The 18,656-nt window shown below is 54.3% G+C and overlaps 6 protein-coding genes across 6 annotated transcripts; 2 read left to right on the top strand and 4 right to left on the bottom strand.

Annotated features, from left to right (window-relative positions):
- Positions 1 to 528: 528 nt before the first annotated feature.
- On the top strand, positions 529 to 1,616 carry PG986_014547 (uncharacterized protein; the record flags this gene model as incomplete). Its single annotated transcript, XM_066850769.1, has 2 exons — positions 529 to 895; positions 979 to 1,616. 2 exons carry the CDS (start codon positions 529 to 531, stop codon positions 1,614 to 1,616), a joined length of 1,005 nt encoding a protein of 334 aa, XP_066693007.1.
- A 414-nt stretch (positions 1,617 to 2,030) lies between these two features.
- PG986_014548 (formamidase) lies at positions 2,031 to 4,179 on the bottom strand (the record flags this gene model as incomplete). Its single annotated transcript, XM_066850770.1, has 8 exons — positions 2,031 to 2,380; positions 2,445 to 2,687; positions 2,777 to 2,899; positions 2,943 to 3,247; positions 3,347 to 3,414; positions 3,517 to 3,679; positions 3,870 to 3,952; positions 4,105 to 4,179. The coding sequence occupies 8 exons, from the start codon at positions 4,177 to 4,179 to the stop codon at positions 2,031 to 2,033; spliced, it is 1,410 nt and encodes a 469-aa protein (XP_066693008.1).
- A 700-nt stretch (positions 4,180 to 4,879) lies between these two features.
- PG986_014549 (uncharacterized protein) lies at positions 4,880 to 6,247 on the bottom strand (the record flags this gene model as incomplete). The annotated part of the gene is made up of 3 exons (XM_066850771.1): positions 4,880 to 5,857; positions 5,946 to 6,052; positions 6,115 to 6,247. The coding sequence occupies 3 exons, from the start codon at positions 6,245 to 6,247 to the stop codon at positions 4,880 to 4,882; spliced, it is 1,218 nt and encodes a 405-aa protein (XP_066693009.1).
- A 2,023-nt stretch (positions 6,248 to 8,270) lies between these two features.
- Positions 8,271 to 10,892, top strand: PG986_014550 (uncharacterized protein; the record flags this gene model as incomplete). Its single annotated transcript, XM_066850772.1, has 2 exons — positions 8,271 to 8,577; positions 8,644 to 10,892. The coding sequence occupies 2 exons, from the start codon at positions 8,271 to 8,273 to the stop codon at positions 10,890 to 10,892; spliced, it is 2,556 nt and encodes an 851-aa protein (XP_066693010.1).
- Positions 10,893 to 11,790: 898 nt separating this feature from the next.
- Positions 11,791 to 12,604, bottom strand: PG986_014551 (uncharacterized protein; the record flags this gene model as incomplete). Its single annotated transcript, XM_066850773.1, has 2 exons — positions 11,791 to 12,301; positions 12,363 to 12,604. The coding sequence occupies 2 exons, from the start codon at positions 12,602 to 12,604 to the stop codon at positions 11,791 to 11,793; spliced, it is 753 nt and encodes a 250-aa protein (XP_066693011.1).
- Positions 12,605 to 14,997: 2,393 nt separating this feature from the next.
- PG986_014552 (uncharacterized protein) lies at positions 14,998 to 15,453 on the bottom strand (the record flags this gene model as incomplete). The annotated part of the gene is made up of 1 exon (XM_066850774.1): positions 14,998 to 15,453. The coding sequence occupies one exon, from the start codon at positions 15,451 to 15,453 to the stop codon at positions 14,998 to 15,000; it is 456 nt and encodes a 151-aa protein (XP_066693012.1).
- Between the last annotated feature and the right edge of the window lie 3,203 nt (positions 15,454 to 18,656).

Here is an 18,656-nt window from a genome sequence, read left to right on the forward strand (position 1 = left end):
GAGCGTTTTCGGATGCGGCTCAAAGTCGGGTTGCGAGCGCACAAGTGTTGCGTTGAGACGCTGTTGTGCTAGGAAGGCACGACATCCCGCAGTGGGGCGTCGGTTTGAGCTTATGCTTATCTGCCAACCGCCAACCTGCGCAGCTGCCCCTCCATCGCCCGTTACTGATGATCCATGCGCTCGTTTCCTGCCCCTCGTCTCGACGATTCGGTTCCCACTCTGGACTCAAGGGGATGCGCCTAATGCCGTCATTTGGTTTAGCCTTTGGGCGTGCCACGACAATGGGCCCCAGCCCAGAGCATGAGCATTACAGTATCTCCGTAAGGCCATCTTTTGCCTCCTGGATTTCTGTCCTCTTCGACTTCGAGTCACATTGAATGCGCTGCTCCATGTATGCTTAGTATTATTATGGCTACATAACTAATTTCCAACAAGTCCACTGTCATTGTCCCTTCCCTTCATCTCTTAGTTCGCATCACCACCTAGCCGCTCGTCCTTGCCTCTTTGCAACCTCCAACGACGCGCAACATGTCTGCAACAATTACCGTACGCATCCAGATGCCCACTGGCCCAGGCCAGGTCGTCCTCGACGATGACGCCACCGTCGGACAGCTCGTTGAAGCGATCAAGGAAAAGGCCGGAGGCACGGAAATCCACACCATCAAGTACGGCTGGCCCAGCGCTGCGCTCAAGTTCAAGAAAGACGAAGACGACAGCGTCCGAGACAAGACGGTCAAATCCTTGAACCTTCACAGAGAGAGACTTACCGTCGTCCTTTCCGAAAACCCTGAGCCTGCCCCCGAGCCTGCTTCCGCGCCGCCGCAGGTAGACGGCGCAGGTCCCTCCAACGAGCACGATCCTCCTACCATACGCTTGCCCACCGGTAACGACCTGGGTAAGTTACCACACAATGCGCCTCATGCTGTACCTTTTCTGTCGCGTCCAATATGCTGACCGAATCCACTCGCTTCTGGACAGTCTTGCGCGTCATGGCCGACGATAACAGCTGCATGTACACCGCAATGATGCCGATCATCCGCCAATCCGCCCAAGAACGAGGCATGGACGTTTCGACGGCCGAGGCCCTGCGCCAAGTCATCGGACAACAGATCCTCAGCCAGCCCGACATCTACAACGCGGCGGTCCTCGAGAAGTCCCCGGGCGCCTACGTGAACAACCTGCTGAACCCGCAGTCGTGGGGCGGCTCCATCGAGCTGAACGTGCTGAGCGAGCTGTTCGACATCGAGATCTGCGTCGTGAGCGTCAGCAGCGGCAGCGTCATCTACCAGGGCGAGGGCCAGCACGAGCGCCGCTGCGTCATCCTCTGGTCGGGCATCCACTACGATCGCGTCGTCGAGACCTTCTTCGCGGGCGCCGCCGACACGGGCGACACCGAGTTCGACGTCTGCACCTGGGACTGCGCGACGAGCGACCACATCCTCAAGGGCGCGCTCGAGATGGCGGCCATACTGAAGGAGAACAATTACGCCCACGACTCGAACGCGGCCGTCTACTCTTGCAAACAGTGCGGCTGGGTGGGCCAGGGAGAAAAAGAGTTGATCAAGCACTGCAAGGGCACAGGTCACAGCGAAATCCAGACGATTGAAGATAAATAGGATCGTTCAGATCGGATTACAAATTCCACAACAAGACGTTTGCGGGCCTGGTTTAAGGGGTCGCGACCAACGCCCGGTTGAGACAGGGATGGATCAGGCAGCAGTCGCCGGGTGTGATTCCAACCACCGACGCATTCTTACTTCTTACCTATGGGTTCCTAGTAGTACTTGGCTTGTTTGCTGGCAACGAGATGGAGATGGGGACCAGGGCATTTGAAGAGTCGATCGATACATGGCGATTCCGAGTGGTTTAAGGTGCATTTACGCGTCGTTTGAGATACCCTTTTCACTCCTACTTAATTAGAGATGTACATTTCCAAATGCATATCGACGACTACCAGGCAACTTGATTTCCGCCGGCGTACAACACCCATTATCGTAGAAAACACAATATGTACTTTAGGCAACCAGGCTTCACGACGTCGTCACGGCGCCCTTGACCCGGTCCACGACGGACGCCTTGTACGTCAGCCCGCCGCCGAAGCTGTGCTCGCTGTTCTGGCCGCCGGCCGTGACTTTGCCCTCGGCGACGCCCGTCTCGAAGGCGCAGGCGCCCATGTCGAGCTGGGCGGGGGCGCGGCCCGACGCCGCGACGGCGGCCGGGCTGATGTCGAAGTCGAAAATGTCCATCGGCAGCCCGAGCGTCGTGCACGCGTTGGGGATGTCGACGATGCCGGCGACGTGGCCCTGGATCGGGGCGCAGGAGAGGAGGAGGTAGATTTGGTAGTCGCTGTAGCCGAAGCGGCGGAGGTACTCGATGCAGCCTTTTTGGGGTGGTATCAGTTAAACGAGATTTCAGGAAGGGTGAAGGAAAGAGGCCAAACTTACGCAAGGTGGTCTGCCGGTACGCGACGGTGACGTCCATGTAGTGCTGCTTGCCGTGCTCGTCGACGGAGAAGCCCTCGAAGTAGAGGGTGCGACCGGGCGAGAACTGCGGCTCGACGGGGCCGGGGATGTAGATGGGGGACTTGAGGCCGAGGTTGGCGACGCCGTTCTTGATGACTTTGAAGTTGATGGTGATAATGCCGGCCATTTCGATGGCGCCGCAGAAGGAGATTTCGCCGTCGCCCTCTGTTGTGGGTTGGAGGCAGGTTAGTTTGGTGGGTTAAGGGGAGAGAGGATGGGATACGATAGGATGGACAAGGGATGGCTGTTCTTACGAGAGAAATGCAGATCGCCAACACTGAACTTGGCGCCGGCTACGTGGACGGGGAGGTAGACCTTGCTGCCGCGGCTGAGGTTCTTGATACTGTCGCACGGGTCAATCAGCAAACGCTTCCTCCCTCAAGGGGTCACACCTCCTGCTGATAACGCTGTCAGACTTACTCGCAGTTCCCCCCATGCTCCGGCCTCCCCCGGAATCGTCCGCGCCCCCTCCTTCCCGACCCTCTCCCTTGACCTCGGCCCCGCCCGCGCCGGCGTGCGCGTTGAGCGGCTCGGGCGGCTTCGCGACGTCGCGCTCGAGCTTGTTGGCCGCGATGAGCTCCGCCTCGCGCGTGTTCCAGGTGTCCAGCACGTCGGCCGAGGGGGCGCAGCCGAGGATGCCCGGGTGGATCAGGCCGGCGAACTTGACGTGGGGGATGTGGCGGGAGGTGGCGTAGATGCCTTCGAAGTCCCAGATGGCTTTGGCGCTGTGGTGTGTTGTGTTAGGGGATTGATGTGCGGGTTGATCATTTGAGCAGTAGCAAGGAACGGGGGAAGGGGGAAAGGGGCAGATGGTTTGGACTTACGCTGAGGGGTAGATCTCGTCCAGGAATCCGCCTCCGTTGTCTTTGGCGAAGACGCCGGTGAATCCCCACTATGCCATATGATCCAGTCAGCTATCTCATACGGCCGAGTCGTTCGGCCAAGCACAATCCTCCCCAAGGCACGAGACTAGAGAAGCCAGGTAACAACTCACAGGCTGGTCCTCAAACGGCTGCACATCCATGATCTCGACCAACAGCAGATCGCCCGGCGCCGCGCCCTCGACATCAAAGGGGCCGGTCAGGTAGTGGATCTTGGTGAGGTCGACGTCGCGTACATCATCCGCGCTGTCGTTGTTGCCGATCTGCCCTCCGGTCCTGTCGTGATGGATGGTATGAGCGCATAGTCCGATTCAGATGTTGAGTGGGGGTTGGATAGGGAAAAGCAATGGCATCGCCATTATGGCTGATCACCCGTCATGGATATGGCTATTTGTGATATCGGCCAGTATATTAGGCGAAGTGATGACACATGAAATGGGAATGATGGTGACCCATGTATACATACCAATCCACACATTCGATTTTGACGGTCTCGCCGTCTTTAATGGTCTCGACGGAGGGAACTGTAAGAAGAAACACCGCATGAGTCTGTCTCAAGCTGCACAGAATCCCTCTGGGGGATTGATCTCAGAATTTCCCCTCAAGCATATCACTCACTGTCGGGATGCCATCTATTCTACAGCACGCCGTTAGTTGAGGGACTGTTATGATTATACGAGACGTAACCAACAACGACTTACATGCAGGACTTTCTGCTCAGACGCGGGGATATCAAAGCTGACTTTCGCAGCTGTGCGAATGCCGGTCTTGCCCATGATCACGAGACCCCGGATGGATGATACGTACTTCTTGATACGTTGTCGTTGAGGGGTTTCACTTGTCTATGCAAGATAAGGCGGTAGATTCTTGTTCGCCTTGAGAGCATGAGGTAGATATCAAATATTGAGCACTATCCATTCTACTAAAGCCATCGCAATGGACCGGTCGACGTCTATATAAAGTGCTCAGTATCCGAGAGTTACCCCGCATTCCCCCGCGTAGATACGCTACGGCGTGGTGAAGTAATAAGGAGACGTCATGAATCTTCGTACTGATTAGAAGGAGAATCCGATTCCCGAGAACAATGTACATGGGTTGTACAGCACGTCGTAGTCGTTGCACCTCCGCACCTTGGCTTATCTCTCCTGGCCCCGGGTCGGCGGAAAGCGGGGCACAACCGGGACTCTCCATGTGGAAATGGAGCTCTTACAAGCATCAACTGATAAGAGCTCCGAGCTTCCTCCCCCAAGGTGCGTACGTAATTGCAATGTAGATACCGTCGAAGCATTCTTGTCATGAAATTGGAGTCTGCGGGGTATGGGTATAGATCGGCACTACTTCCAACCCGGTCCATACATATATTGGCGATCACTATAGATATAGTATGGATATGCGTGATGGTAACGAAGTCGTAATTATATTGTCGTACTCACCGGTGTCGAAGGCCAGGAAATTTTCAGGGCAAGCAATGACCGTCTAGAGCTCCTTTCGACCCTCGGACATTGTCGCTTCATCATAAGAAGGTGGGTCCTTGGGGATAGTTGTTGCAGATCCCGGAGCTGAGGCTGACTTGGAGCCTTCGCTGCCAGGGGTCAACTTATCCAAATCGAACAAGGAGAGGCTCAAGAATTCGTGCTTGTTCGTCCATTCTTGCTGGCTGACGGCATACTCGTGGGCTTGTGCTGGAGCCGGTGGCGGGTCTGTGATCTTGGTGATCAGATACGCTGTCGAGGCTTCGGCAATGCCATAAATCAAGACACCGAGCAAGGGCACGCGCAATAACGTGTAGAATCCGATACCGAAGCCGAACAGGAGGCCCTCTCGGCTGTGGAACCAGTTCTTCTTCTGCGACTTGGTCATATGGACGCGAGCAAAATACGGCTCGAGGAGTTCACGCATGAGACTGCGCGAAGCAAAATAGGTCTGCAAGAAGATGACCAAGTACTTTCTGGGCATCAGTACACCGGTACCGAAAATGATTGCAGCGGGTCCAAGGCCGACAGCTTTGTTGAAGGTGTAGAAACTGGCTGCTGGCAGCACAAACTGGCCTACGTACGGGACGTAGGACAGGCCAAAGATGGCCAGGGAGATAGCGGCCTTGCGGCCGAACCTGTACAGGAACATGCTAACGGCCTCGGCCGTGCTCGTTGTGTGGGTGCTTCCGTCCTTGACCTTGTACTTTGATAGGTTGGGATAGTACATGTCTCGAATATCGTCTGGGTTGTCGTGCTTGTGCTTTTGGACGTAGGTCATGTCCACCCACTTCAAGGAGTCCATGAACATGTTGTCAAGGGTTGGGGTAACGTAGCGCATCAGCGTCATGAGGAACAGCGGTATCTGAAGAACATGGTTGGCGAGCAGGTCGAGTGCGTTGACTATTGTGTCGTCCCATGATGTCTGGTCGAGGTCCCAGATGAGGGCGCTGCCGCGGATCAAGAGCTTGAGTGCAATTATCTGGTGATGGACCAAGTTAGACAACAATGGTCTCAAGGCTACAGCTGGCAATATCACTCGCATCCGCGAGGCTCGGGTGCTGACTTACCGGAATCTGAACGATCAGGCGAATGGCGATACCTGCGACGACGGCAATGGCAGCTTGTCGGTAGTGTTGGTTTGTGAATATCTCAGGGTTTTGTAAGGCTCTGTTGGCTGTAGTAGCGGTTAGCAACTCTCCATGCCGCCTGTCGCGTGCTTCACTGCAGGTCTCGCACCTCCAACCAGGGTGAGCTGGATGCCCCGCACTATGGCATTGATGTCGAAATGCGATGTGTCGAAGGCCTTCTTGAGCTCATCCTTGTCGATCTTTTCGAGCTTCTCGAGCTTCTGGGCGACCCGGTCTGCCATTCTGGATGTGTAGAGCCTGGATAACTAAAGCGTAGATCCAGCTTGAAGGTGTGTGCGTGTCGTGAGGTAGCAACAAAACCTGCGGGCTCTCGCTGGATCTTCAGGTTCGACAGACCAAAGTTAGCTGCTGCGGGCGGCTGGCAAAACTGATGACGACACCTCCACTGCCCACTACCAAGATGTCATTCCCAGGCACGGACTTTTATGAAGGCAGGCACAACGTTGGCACTGGCGCACGGCTTATCGATTATGCAACGCCTAGGTACATGCACTAAAAATTGAACCCAACCCCCAGCCGCTATATCGGCCAGTCATTAGTTATTACGGTTAAAGCTTCGCAGCGAAGTTCGAGACAGAGATTCTTCAACCCTCTGAGCCTGTCCCCACCAGTAACTACCCGGAACTTCAGCTGCACGTACTTGACGTATTATATGCCATGACCGCCTCGAGCCGCATGTTCATTCATGCAAGCGCAATGTATCTATTACTTGGGCGAAAACGTTGCCCTCCGCCCAGGGGCAGATCAGTATGACATTGTGTAAACTCTGAAGAAGCTCTCACCAAACCCATCGATATCGATAGTGCCCTTGATCGCCGCATGCAGGAGTAAGGGGCTTTTCCCGTAGATTCGATAGTGCTCAAGCCGTGTAGCTCGCCGAACGAGGGGATCAGGAAAGCTGGCCCAGTCAAGAGGATGAGACCGCACTATAGCGAGGCATGCCTTGGAATGAATCCAGACCTGGCAAGTCTTGAGTCAAGCATCAGGGATACCACATGCCAGCACCCTGAACAACCATGTCCCCCACGATGCCCCTCCATACCCCCTCAAAGTACGGCTTGCATTCCTACGTGTACAGAACACTGCTCCTCCCCCTCCGGACATCCCCGTCAAAGACTGGCAGCAGTCCTGCTGCAACCCCGTCCAACCCTATCCCCCCCAGCCACAAGGTTGTTGGCGCTCTGAACATCTCATCGCATTGCTTTCCGCCTCTAGTCAGCGTCGAGTACCTGTAGTCTAGTGAGGTGCGCAGACCGTTAGTGCACCCTAATGTCAGGTCCGCGATCCACACCTGCAGCTTAGCAGCTTAGCCGCCTGTAATCGACAGTTTTGCGGACCCGACGAGGGGCACTTCCCGGATGGTCGGAAACCCTTGGAACTGGAGGGTCGAAGGGTCGTGTGCGAAAGATGTGAAACGGTCCGAACATAAGATATCGAGACATCGAACGAGGATAGCGTAATTTGATCGCATACTCGAATGATCAAACGGGCTTCTATAGCGAATCCCGTTGGGAGGTGTTCTATTTTGGCCAACGGCGGCGTCGTGGTTGATATGAGCTTCCAGCCAACCAACAACTGCTACGCTCAATCGAGCCAACCTGCCGAGGATCTACTGTCGTAATTTCAAGTAGTCGGGCCAGGATACCCTCTCCAGGCGCGTAGAACGGTAGCTTAGGACCTTGGGACCTTAGGTTACTTGCTAAGCAGTTCATTGCTTTTAGCACCAGCCTCCAATTGCGCTGCAACGAGACGGAGAAACGAGAACGAGAACCCTCAACCCTCTTTTTTCCCATCAATCGATGCGCCAGTGCGTACGCTGAAAAAAAAAAAAGGATTGTGCATTTGTGCCTTCTGCATCCAAGTGTTCAAACGTGCCAACAGCAAAAAGCGTGGCATCGTCTTGGTGTCTCTGCTTTGCCCTTGGCCACTCACTTCCATTCAAGCATTTTGCTAGACTCGGAGACACCTGGGGATTCCTTTAGGTTCTACCTCAGCGTACAGGCCTCTCTCCCGGGGCTCGCTTGGAGGCTGACACCTAGTTCCCATTACATCTGAAGTGTGAGACAACTGTCTTCTGCATCAACTCATTCTCTCAGCTTCTAGAGAAGTCAACCTTGCCAATATATTAGTTTGGCAAGCCCCTCGTCATGCCCTAGGAGGAACGATTCCGACCTTGGTCGACACGATTCAACGCCTGTCACGCATCGCATCGCATTGCATTGCATCTTCTTGAGGTTGCCCGTCATGGACTCGCAATCCCACGCAGACCCTCGAATGCCCGCGCCCCGGCGTGTGGTCACTTTGCCGACAGTCCTCCAAGTCCCTCGAAGATCCCCCTCAGTTTCGTCATTATCGTCGCGCACGTCGGCTTTGTCGACTGCATCTCGAGGGCCCGATGAACTGGTCGAAACTCTCTACAACCACCCGTATGCCAAGATAACATCATTTACGTCCGGCCCGGGCGTCTCGTACGGTCCATCAAATGGGCTCGACGAGCCAGAACCTGGGTCTCTACAGCCATCTTCGCGCCTGGAACGCACTATTGCAATCGGTGCGTAATCGAGTTTGTGCATCTGTTGAACCCGATGACTAACATAGTCCTGTGCCGTCTCTGTAGGCCCCTTCCGCATATACCGCGCACCTGGATCCGTCGCTTTCCTGTCTTGCGGGGCTGCGCTCCAACCGATACTGCCCAAAAGTCAATGCTGGTGCATCGCCGAAGATAACAGCCAATTCGTCTTGCAAATCCGACGCCCTCAATATTGGAGGATAGAAGTTCCGGTGGCGGATGCCGAGGAGGTTCAGCAAGCATTGCTTCTGCGCGATGTCTTCGACAACATCCTCTTATTCGAGAAGACCGAGTGCCCGTTTGTAAGAAGCTTTACAGTCGAGTTGCCACCGAGACCCGAGACAGAAGTCATTAAGAAGCCCTGGACGTCGGTTGGAAAGCACCTGATACCGACCGTGTTCACATCTGATTTATCTCCACCCGCACCTTCTCCCAGACTTGTCAGCGGCAGGATGCGGCTCAAACCTACTCCCAGGAAAAACGATTTCTCGAGTGAAGATGATACCCATTCTGATGAGAGGGAAAACCCGACCCCATATGTGACGCAAGAAGATCCAATTACGACTGTCGCGGAATCCAACGAACCTGAAATCGAGAACCGGGGCAGACGTTCTGAGAAGGAGGAGAAGGTTAATATTACGACAAATGCACCTGTTGCACTGTCTGTATATGACAAAGCCGAGAAGTCACATGCAGCGGGAGAACCGCAAATAATGGAAGTGAGGGTGGATTCCGACTCCAGCGATCAGGGAAAAGAGACGGATGCGCAAGATTTGGCGCTGACTACGCTGGGGACTAAACGTGATACGGAAGTGGATATGGCTATTTCGCAAAGCGAAGTGAGGCCCAGTCAGGCGGAGGCCCCTGAACAAGTGCAGATCTCGCCTGACCCGTGCGTGATAAACACGCGGGTCTCAGATCCGCCTGCTGCTGTGCCTGCCGTGCCTTTAAAGCAACAGGACTCGAAGCCAAAAGCAAGGGTTCTTCAGAACTCCAAGGCTCCTCGTCTGGTCAGTGCAAGTAAGATCTTGGAGCCAACTCTCACGATGCCGCTTGAACAGAGTCTGTTGCCAAAACGCCCCAGGCAAACTGTGACGGTCCAGGAATGCAACGATGGACCGGACGCAGCCCCTGCCGCCACCGAAGAAGTGTTTGGCGATGACGATGATGGGCCATCGCTGTGGGAAGGCTCCGGCAACATTGGTGCAGTCAACCTCAAGAAAAAGCGAATGAGTCGTATATTGGCCGGTCGAACGGCGGCCTTGCAACCGCAACTTACCGTCATGACCGCACCGCCTTCCAGACCTCGACCTTCCAGGTCTGCTGCTCCTTCCAGACCTAGGCAGCCCATGCGGACCCGACCGGCAATTCAGATTCCCACTCCCGAGCCTACAGCTCCGTCTCACACATCCGACGACACTTCTCCCATCGGTTCGACCGACGGCTCTACCGATTCGTTCCACAGTCTACAAAGCAATCAGTCATGGCACAGTCCAATCACTCCGCTGCCTGCCTCGCCCACCAGGTCGCGAGCAGATTCTCCGTCGGGCCATCGATTTCCTTACCCACACGACAACATCTACAAGACCCCCAAAATCCGTGTCAAGGATAACACCGAAGCTGTTACCACCCCGAGGACTGACGTCACGGTGATGCCCACCTCCGCTACGCTCACCAACCACTCTGATTCGCCGATGCCGCGGTCGCCTAGCGAAGACTCGAAGCTGGCCAGTCCCGCATATATCGAATCCGTTAAAGAAGAAATACGTGCATCGGCTCTAGAGGACCGGCCCGCCCTGCGTAACCGGGCCAGATCTGCCTCCCACACCATGTCCATCAGCCAACGACGTGGCCTGTCCCCACTCCCGCCCGCTGCCAACCTGTTCACCCCGCCGCGGCAAGCGCGCCCCGCCTCCGCCCTCGAGACGGTGCGGAAGCTTCCCAGCAACCTCATCCACAAGACGGTCTCAATGCTCATGTCGCCCCCGGGACACCTCGTCCACTTGATGCTCCAGGTCGCTGCTAAGATCGCGGCCGGCGAGTGGCGTGGCCTAGTTTTCGGCTTCAATGAGGGCGGCGAGAAGATCCCCGTCCAGTGGGACTACTCGGACGGCGAGCTCAGCAGCTGGGAGGACGATGACGATTACCACTTCTGCATGGGTCGCTTCGGGTCGATGCGGAAGGATAAAGAGCGAGAGGAGCAGCAGCAGCAGCAGCAGCAGCAGTCGCCGCCTCGAGCAAACGACGAGCCGGTCGGGTCACCCGAGGAGGACAGCCGTGGCTGGGAGGTCGACTAGAGAGGACACCGCTCTAGTGCCTGGATCGACAGGCTGATCATGCATCACTTTTCCTATGTCATTTTTATTTGCATCGAAAGGGAGTTATTAGGGGAATCCGGGAATGACAGACCCGCTGGCATATACCCATTCATGTCGACCACATAGGGATGCTGCTCAACACCCGTTTACTAGGGTGATTTCATGGAGTATGGGTTATTAAGAGGGGGGACATAAACACTCCCCGTGAGGATAGGTTCGGTAATAGCCAGGAGAGGGCGATCCCATCTGGAAAGATGATGGCGTTGTTTTTGTCACAATGTTCTGTATATTACAAGTCGACGGAGCCCGTGTACCTGCTGGCATGCAGGCAGCTTTTGCGCGTGTTGAGATATAGTGGAAGGAAGATGACTGGCTGGATATTGCCCCAACAACAGAACATGGCTGCTTTTCTTGCGCATCTGGAATTCGCTTACTTCGAGAAGGGGCCGAAAGCGCGCAGCGCTTTGCTTTGTTTTAATGAATACATGTACATACTGGTGGCTTTGTAAGCAAGTTTTGCGATTTATGTTATGTTACTTGCGATTTACTTCAGGTGAGGTGGCGATGAGGATGACTTCTAAGCTACGGTAGAAACGCCATGGCGTTCAGACGGTAGTTGACTCCCAACATCACCTAATTATCAATTTGAGGGCTCTTTCAATAGAACTGATATTGTTCTATACATACGCAATGGTCGTCTAGATTAACAAGGATAATGAGTTGCCATGATCAGCGAGTGGATGATAGTAAGGCAACCCCAACAAGCCGCGGCACCCCTGGTTGGACAGCAACAGAGGCTGATCATCGCCGCGGCTCAAGAATCGAAAAAGAGTCTACACCAGACCCGGTATCTGTATCTTGTTTCCTCCCCACTTCTCTAGGAGATGAACTTGGAGTCCAGGTCCGCCTTGGACTCGCCGATCTGCACCTGGTACACCCAGCTGTCCGTCACGACCTCCTCCCCGCGATAGATTCCAAACTTGGGATCGCTGCGGCCGGGGAACAGGTTCCCCGTCAGCGTGGTGCTCTTGGTCGTGTCGAACGTGACGGGCTTGCCGCCCCACCACATGCGGACGTGGCCCTTCCCCGCGTCCCGGGCCAGGATCTCGAGGGCGACGGTGTAGACGGTCTTGGGCCGGACGGGCGTCGACCACTGCGGCTGGCGGCCCGCGGACTGGTGCGCGCTGTACTGGAGGTGCAGCGCGTTCTTGCGCACTTCGAGGGACAGCGGGATGTTGGCGGCGTCGGAGCCTTTCACGCCGTTGGCGACGAACTCTTTCCACTGCATCACCATGAGGGCGTCGGGCGTGGCGCCGAGGGCGAATTGGTAGCCGATGAAGTAGGTTTTGCCTTCTTGGGTCTTTTTGTTGAGGGCGTGGTACTCGGCGCTTTTTCTCGTCAGTACTATATTAATCTTCCTTTGAAGGGGAATGGAAGGGAAGGGCTTACCGGATATCGCCCTTCTTGCGGTGGAAGTGCGCGCTCTTGGCCCCCTTCCAGTCCTTGTCGTTCTTGATGTAGAGGTCGGCCGTGTTCTCGTGCTGCTTCTCGTCGCGCGCGGCCTCGAGGTTGACCAGGCCCATCTTGGCGACCTCGTCGCCGCGCGCGGCGTTGTAGTCGACGAGCAGGGCGGCGCGGGCGTAGCTGGCGCAGAGGAGGGCCGTGGCGGCGAGGTGGGCTAGGTGGACCATGTTGTAGGGATCGCTGTAAGTTCTTATGGGGAAGACAGAGAAGTGAAGATCACAAGATGCTTTGTTTATTTCGAAAGAAGCTGGCTCGTTGTGGTGGTAGAGATCCCATGGAGTTACCCGGACACGATGGTTCTTTTATAGACTCGGTCTGCGCAGAGCCTCATTTCTCTCCAGCCGACGCACATCCAGATATCAATATCGAGTATAATCTACATATTCCGCATCCGCACTACATCTGTTTTAGAGCATAGCTCTGATCTTTCGCGACATATCGCCCAATAGGTGAGCCGGTCAGCTTATTACCTCAATATACAGTGCCGCTAGAGGGCCAACAGCTTACTGTTCACGGTAGGTAACAGGGGCAGATCTGTTGTTCACGCAGGTAAACATCACCATTGTACGACAATCTCAATCCAGCTTCACCAGAGACTCTGACTCGGTCAAATCCAAAAGTGCACTTTAGACTCGCGGCTTGTCGCCGTAGAGGGGTGTCAGGAGGCGCATGTAAGGCATGTTTCTTGCAGCGAGGCAGCGAGGCAGAGTAACAAGACATTTTCGCCCGATGGATCACATATTAGGTAAACCGCGCTTACGCTGTCAACATGTCTGGACTAGCCTTTTGGTTCATCCGCCGGGCCCTGCTTCCTTTCGTAGGCCAACTGGGAAAAACATCCAGAGCGCAGTTTATTGATGACTGCATATGGACCTACATATGCGAGGAACAAGTGGGATCAGGCTGCCCCGCCCCGTACAAGTCTCTTCCTGGTGCGGATGCGCGGCGGCGAGGGGGTGGGCGGAAATGAGACCGTTGGGGACAGGAAACTGCTTGCTGAGAAGATTATCCGCTCTGCTAGCTGGTCAGCCCGCAGTCCTGGGAAGAGTGACGCGAATGGCCAGAATCCCGAGCTGCTGCTGCTGTGCCGAGATACACACAGCAATTCGCGGCTGAGCAGAGGATGCGGCTGAAGAAGCCGCGCGCCGTCCGGCAGCATCGATCTTCAGCCGAGGTCCGCGGAATCTCTACGCTGCCAACCGATTGTTGCCATTGCAAGGTGTGAGTTTTCTTTGGAATCCAAGAAGGCTTTTTGCGTTTTACTATATAGGAGAACGCGAGAATACGTTGACGGAATTCAGATCGGAGTTTAAAGAAATGCCATCCTGTTTATAATATATATATATTCTCACATCTTGAGGCCGTTAGGTGTCCTTTCTTCGCGCACTCTACATAGTCTTTTTATATATTTGGTTTTCACGGGAGCCAGACTCCCGGTATTAGACATCGATGAGAGACAGGGTAAAGAAGAGATGGGGACCAAAGACAGAAACACCGAAAACAAAAACGCACAGCCTCAACAAGCTGCTTGGCTGAGACTCATTCCCAGTTCATATTGCTACGCATGAGCTCATCGCCAACAAGGTTATACGTAGACTGGAAACAGCAATACGTCGTCCAAGAGAGCAGACGCGTGCGTGCAAAGAGCCTCGGCGGCGATCAACCGCTTGGTATTGGCTCGGCACTTATTTCTGAGAATCCGCGCCGACATTGAAGATCTCACAGGAGTTAGCTGAGGACCTCGTTTACTCGATCAGAAATGACAGTTATAGGTGAGATAGAAAGTAATTTGAATGGAAGATGCAGATCACCGGAGGATCTGGGAAGAACAAAACTGCCAAGTACATCGGAACCAACCAGATTACATAATTACATAAGTACAGTGAGGAAGAGAGTCTCAAAGGTGTGTCAATCGTCCATGCGGCTCTGACAGACCGAGCGACAGGGTATTCCATCTCCTTTTTCCTTATTAGCTGGGGCTTGGCGGTCTTATTAGGCTCGCGGGGCCTAGGGGGCCTAGGCCTTCATTCGAGATTCTCATCTCTGCCGGAAAAACCACTTTATTACCTTTGCAGATGCCCTCGAGCCAATTTACCGTTGCAGTTCGTGACGGGAAGGGCCCGAAGGGACCGAGGCGAGAACGAAGCAAGAAAGAACGAAAGGACGGAAGAATTCAAGCCCTGGTCTGGTAGGGCCCCTTCGGTAATTGAAACGAGCTCCTCCTTCCACGGACACAGAGGTTCGAGCAGCGGCGCTCTGCTACTGGTTCGAGGAGCGTCCCGTCCGGTCGCTGACTTGGGTGGCAGAAAAGCCAAGGCCGTTTAGGCTTGGCTTCAAGCCTCGGCGGCGTGTCATCTCATCTTGGGAGGTGACGCTTGGCGCAGAACGAGATTTCCTCAGCCATAATGAGGGAGAGTAAGGAACGAGACGCGCAAACCACCCAAGCATCCCATCTTCCCAAGCCTTGGCCGGGCCGCCGGGGGTTTATATTCACCGATCCTGAGGGAGAATGCAACTGAGGCGCGGCAGGATAAAGCGGGTGGGTTCGTCGTACGGCGGCTCAGTGCCGCGTGGTACGACATATCAACTCGTGACGATGGACCGAGGCTGGGTGCTGGGTGGGCAGAAGCGCTCGCTGTCCATCGACGCCAGCAGCAGCGTGAGAAGAAAAAAGCGACCACGAGAGAATGAGGCCATTCAGAGATTCTGAAACGCTTGGGGCCCCACCGGCCTGCTGTCTCAGAATCAGCATGCGTATCAGGGGCCCTTGCCAAGGGTCGAGCTGGCCCGTGCAGGGAGGGTTTTGGCGGCCGGTGGACGCGGGGTGTGGTGGATGGGAAACATCGGCGCAACGCTGCCAGCTCTCAGTCCCCAACGGAGTCCGGTTGCTGTCGCTGTGGCCAGAAACAGGACGAGCCAATCGCGCCTCGTCGAGCGCACCGGCACCCCCTGGCACTTCTGCTGGCACCTCACTGGTAACGGGCGTGTCCCACTTTTGCAACAGCAGTCGGCGCATAATGGCCTGATAGCCCACGGGCCTGAGGGAGGGACACCCAAATGGATGGTAACCTGCCCTGCCTAGAGGGGAGAAAATGACAAGGCAACACATGCCACTGGGAATTACCCAAGCCTTCCAAGCAACACCAAGAACCACCAAGCCCTCCCCCTTCCAGGCAACACCCTGGCCCCGCGAGCGCTTGATAGAGGGCCTGCTTTGCCCGAGAAGGGCAATCAATGGGGGCCCGCCCTTGTAACACGACCGGTCTTCAACATGGGCAATTGCACGCGGCGCCAGGTGTGGGTAAGGTGAATCAAGATAGGTGGTGGATGGCGTGAGAAATAAGGTAACGGTTAGAGGATGGATGGGCGGGAGCAGAGCCAGACAGGGCAAGGCAATGTAATATAGATGCGGCTCTGCTCAATCCTTATTATTCCTGTTCTCTCTGTCTTGTTACCGTCCTCTCAGCAGCAGCCCAGCGATCCGCCCAGGCATTTCCCATTCTCTAATAATCTGTACATACTTTTTTTTTTTTTTTTTACCCTTTTCGCCGGGCGAACTTCATTTATTACCTACTCGTCAGTAACCACAAGGGCTTGATGCTCTGATACCGTTCATTCAACAACATCAAGAAGGCTAGACCGGGAAAGAAAGACCATCAGCAGCATTCGTATTACCGCAGTCGACCAAGACCCAGCCGTGTGATTTCCTACCTATCGCGTACTCGCCTTCATTCATACCAGTCTTACATACAATCACCAACCTCTCGCTCCGGACCCCCGGAACAACGACGTATCAACTCCATCATCATGCCCGTCATTACCCCAGAACTCGTCGCTCGCGGCTTGGAGGTCGGCCACATGTTCGCAAAGAGGGAGGTAGATCACCGGGCGATAGAGGCTTTCCTAGTTCGTAAGTCTTGACTATTTTACATACTCCTTCACGACGACAAGTCCCTATCGACACTAACGTACCATCATCCAGTCTTAACGTGCTTTGGTGGCGTTGGAGGTTGGATGTACTACATGATCACGCATTAGATGGCATGTACCGAGATGAAGGAAAGCAAAAAGACGAAGAACGGAAAGAGAGGCAGTTGGCGTTCTGTTGGTCGACAGTGTAGACCGACGTCTAAGAGGGTCTAAACGATCTTCATTCTCGTCCTCGACGTAAATCACTGCGAGAGACAGAAAGAGGCCGGTAGAAGAACGTTGTTCCATTGCACTATCGGTGCCTTTAATAGACTTGAAAGAAGGAGCAGGTAAGCAGCAACAGCCACCCTATCTATCCCATTGCTCAAACGTATCAAGCTAACCTGCTCCAGGCTCTGTTTTTTATTGTTAAAACCTATCTCCGTTTTCACCATCGTCTTTCTCCTTCCTGACGTCTTCAAAATCTTCCAATTTACTTGTTGCCATGTGCTCACAACAGCGATGCAAAGACGTATGGCGTTGCGTCTCATCAACATACCCATAAGCATGGCGGGAAATGGCGTTCTGGGGGGGGTTGCTTCTTCAAATATATACCACCATATGATTTTACACAAGACGAACGAACAGGCAGGCAGCGCACGTGTGGTGGCTGGCGTGCATCCTGCGAGGGTTCAGCAGACCCGACTATGATATCCCTATCTCGTATCATGGGTAAACACCTACAGATCAATGGGGTTCAGTCATCCCCTTCCGATCCTGGTTGGAGGAGGTTCCTCTTCACCTGGTCAGTGGATGGCCTTCACATGATGCCACTCTGACCGGGGACAGGCATGACACCTTCGGAGGAGGGATGTTATTTGACAAACCTATACCTATTGAATGAAGAATACATTCTTGTCAACATGCATTGCCTTGCGTATCTTGTAGTGTGTACGTCTCATGTGTCTTCAATATGTTGACTCCATGTGTGAAAACCATTTTTTCCCCCACCAAGCCATGCCATGTGAGTGAGGTCCTTTCAAGCCATGGGCCATGTGTTATAAGTCAGTTCACCAAAAGTGGTATTGTCGCTGCCACTTCACCCTCAAGGCTTATCAATACTGCTCAGCCACACTCGACAGGAACCGGTTTGGAGGAGCGGACTCTCGTGATCAAGCTGGCCAGCGTTGTACCCTCCATGCCGTTCTGTACACGCATATAGCTGGCACTTTCTCCCCCGCTTCACGCGCGTGGACAATCCCTGAGGGGAGATGCTGTCAGTAGAAAAGAATCACAGCGGCTCGTAAAGCCGTGTACCAGGTATGCAAGCATGTTCCTTGTTCAGTGTCAACATATAGGGACTCGGAATCCAAATGTTGATATGCATACATTGGTATTTATATAGCTGTCCTTCAAGTCGTTTCATTTTCAAGCATAACACCGCGCAAGGTGAGGCAGGATTTTCAAAAGGAGTGCATGGAGGTCATAGAGGCCAGTCAAGAGGCACATATCGCACCTCTGATCCCACGATCGCATGTATACTATCAAATGATAGATATATATAAATAGGTAGCGCGTGGAGCCGCTCCTTAGATGTTGGAGAAAACTACGACGAAGACGACGGCAGCAAATTCATCCTCAAGAATCGTGCGTGATGTGACAATGCTAATGCTTATGAGTGAGAAGAGTAGGGAAGAAATCTTGGGCGAGAGAAGGGGGGAGGGCTTGCTGGACCAGAGAGTCTGCATGCCTTCATACCCGTTCATTCTTTAACATATTCCCAGGGAGTAGGTAGTCTCCAGTCATGTATGGCATTTCCATATCTGCGTGAGAGATAGAGGTATATTGGTAATGAGGCGACTAAACCCAGAATACCCCAACTCTGCCATCAGTGTCAGGCAATGAGCCCTGGGTGTTGTTACTCTCCCAGGGAACAGTCGCCAGGTTTCCTCAAATGCGGTTTGTGAGCGGGAAGTCGAGGATTGCTCGGATTGAGGTTCGAGAAAGGGTTGGGCGCTAGTCGAGGAATATCAAAAACGATGTGACGAGAGCTGACAACTGTCAAGTGGGGATTAACTTGGGGGAAGGAGAAACACTGGGGAGTTGCGGTGCAGGCATCAACTATAAAAGCACAACGTGCAGGCTACGATCACCGATTCCTCATTGTTCCTGCGATCCAGGGGAGATGGGCCCGAGTGGCACGGGACGAGAAAAGTGGTCGACTGACTATTCTGCCCGGCGTGTGCGGCGTGGACCGCTCTGTTGTTTTGTTCACGACTCACTAGCAGAGCATGTCCAGTTAAAGGGCGC

The sequence above is a fragment of the Apiospora aurea genome (genome assembly GCF_038362705.1).
Source record: "Apiospora aurea strain CBS 24483 chromosome Unknown utg000010l_segment0_segment0, whole genome shotgun sequence".
In the NCBI taxonomy this organism is placed as follows: domain Eukaryota; kingdom Fungi; phylum Ascomycota; class Sordariomycetes; order Amphisphaeriales; family Apiosporaceae; genus Apiospora; species Apiospora aurea.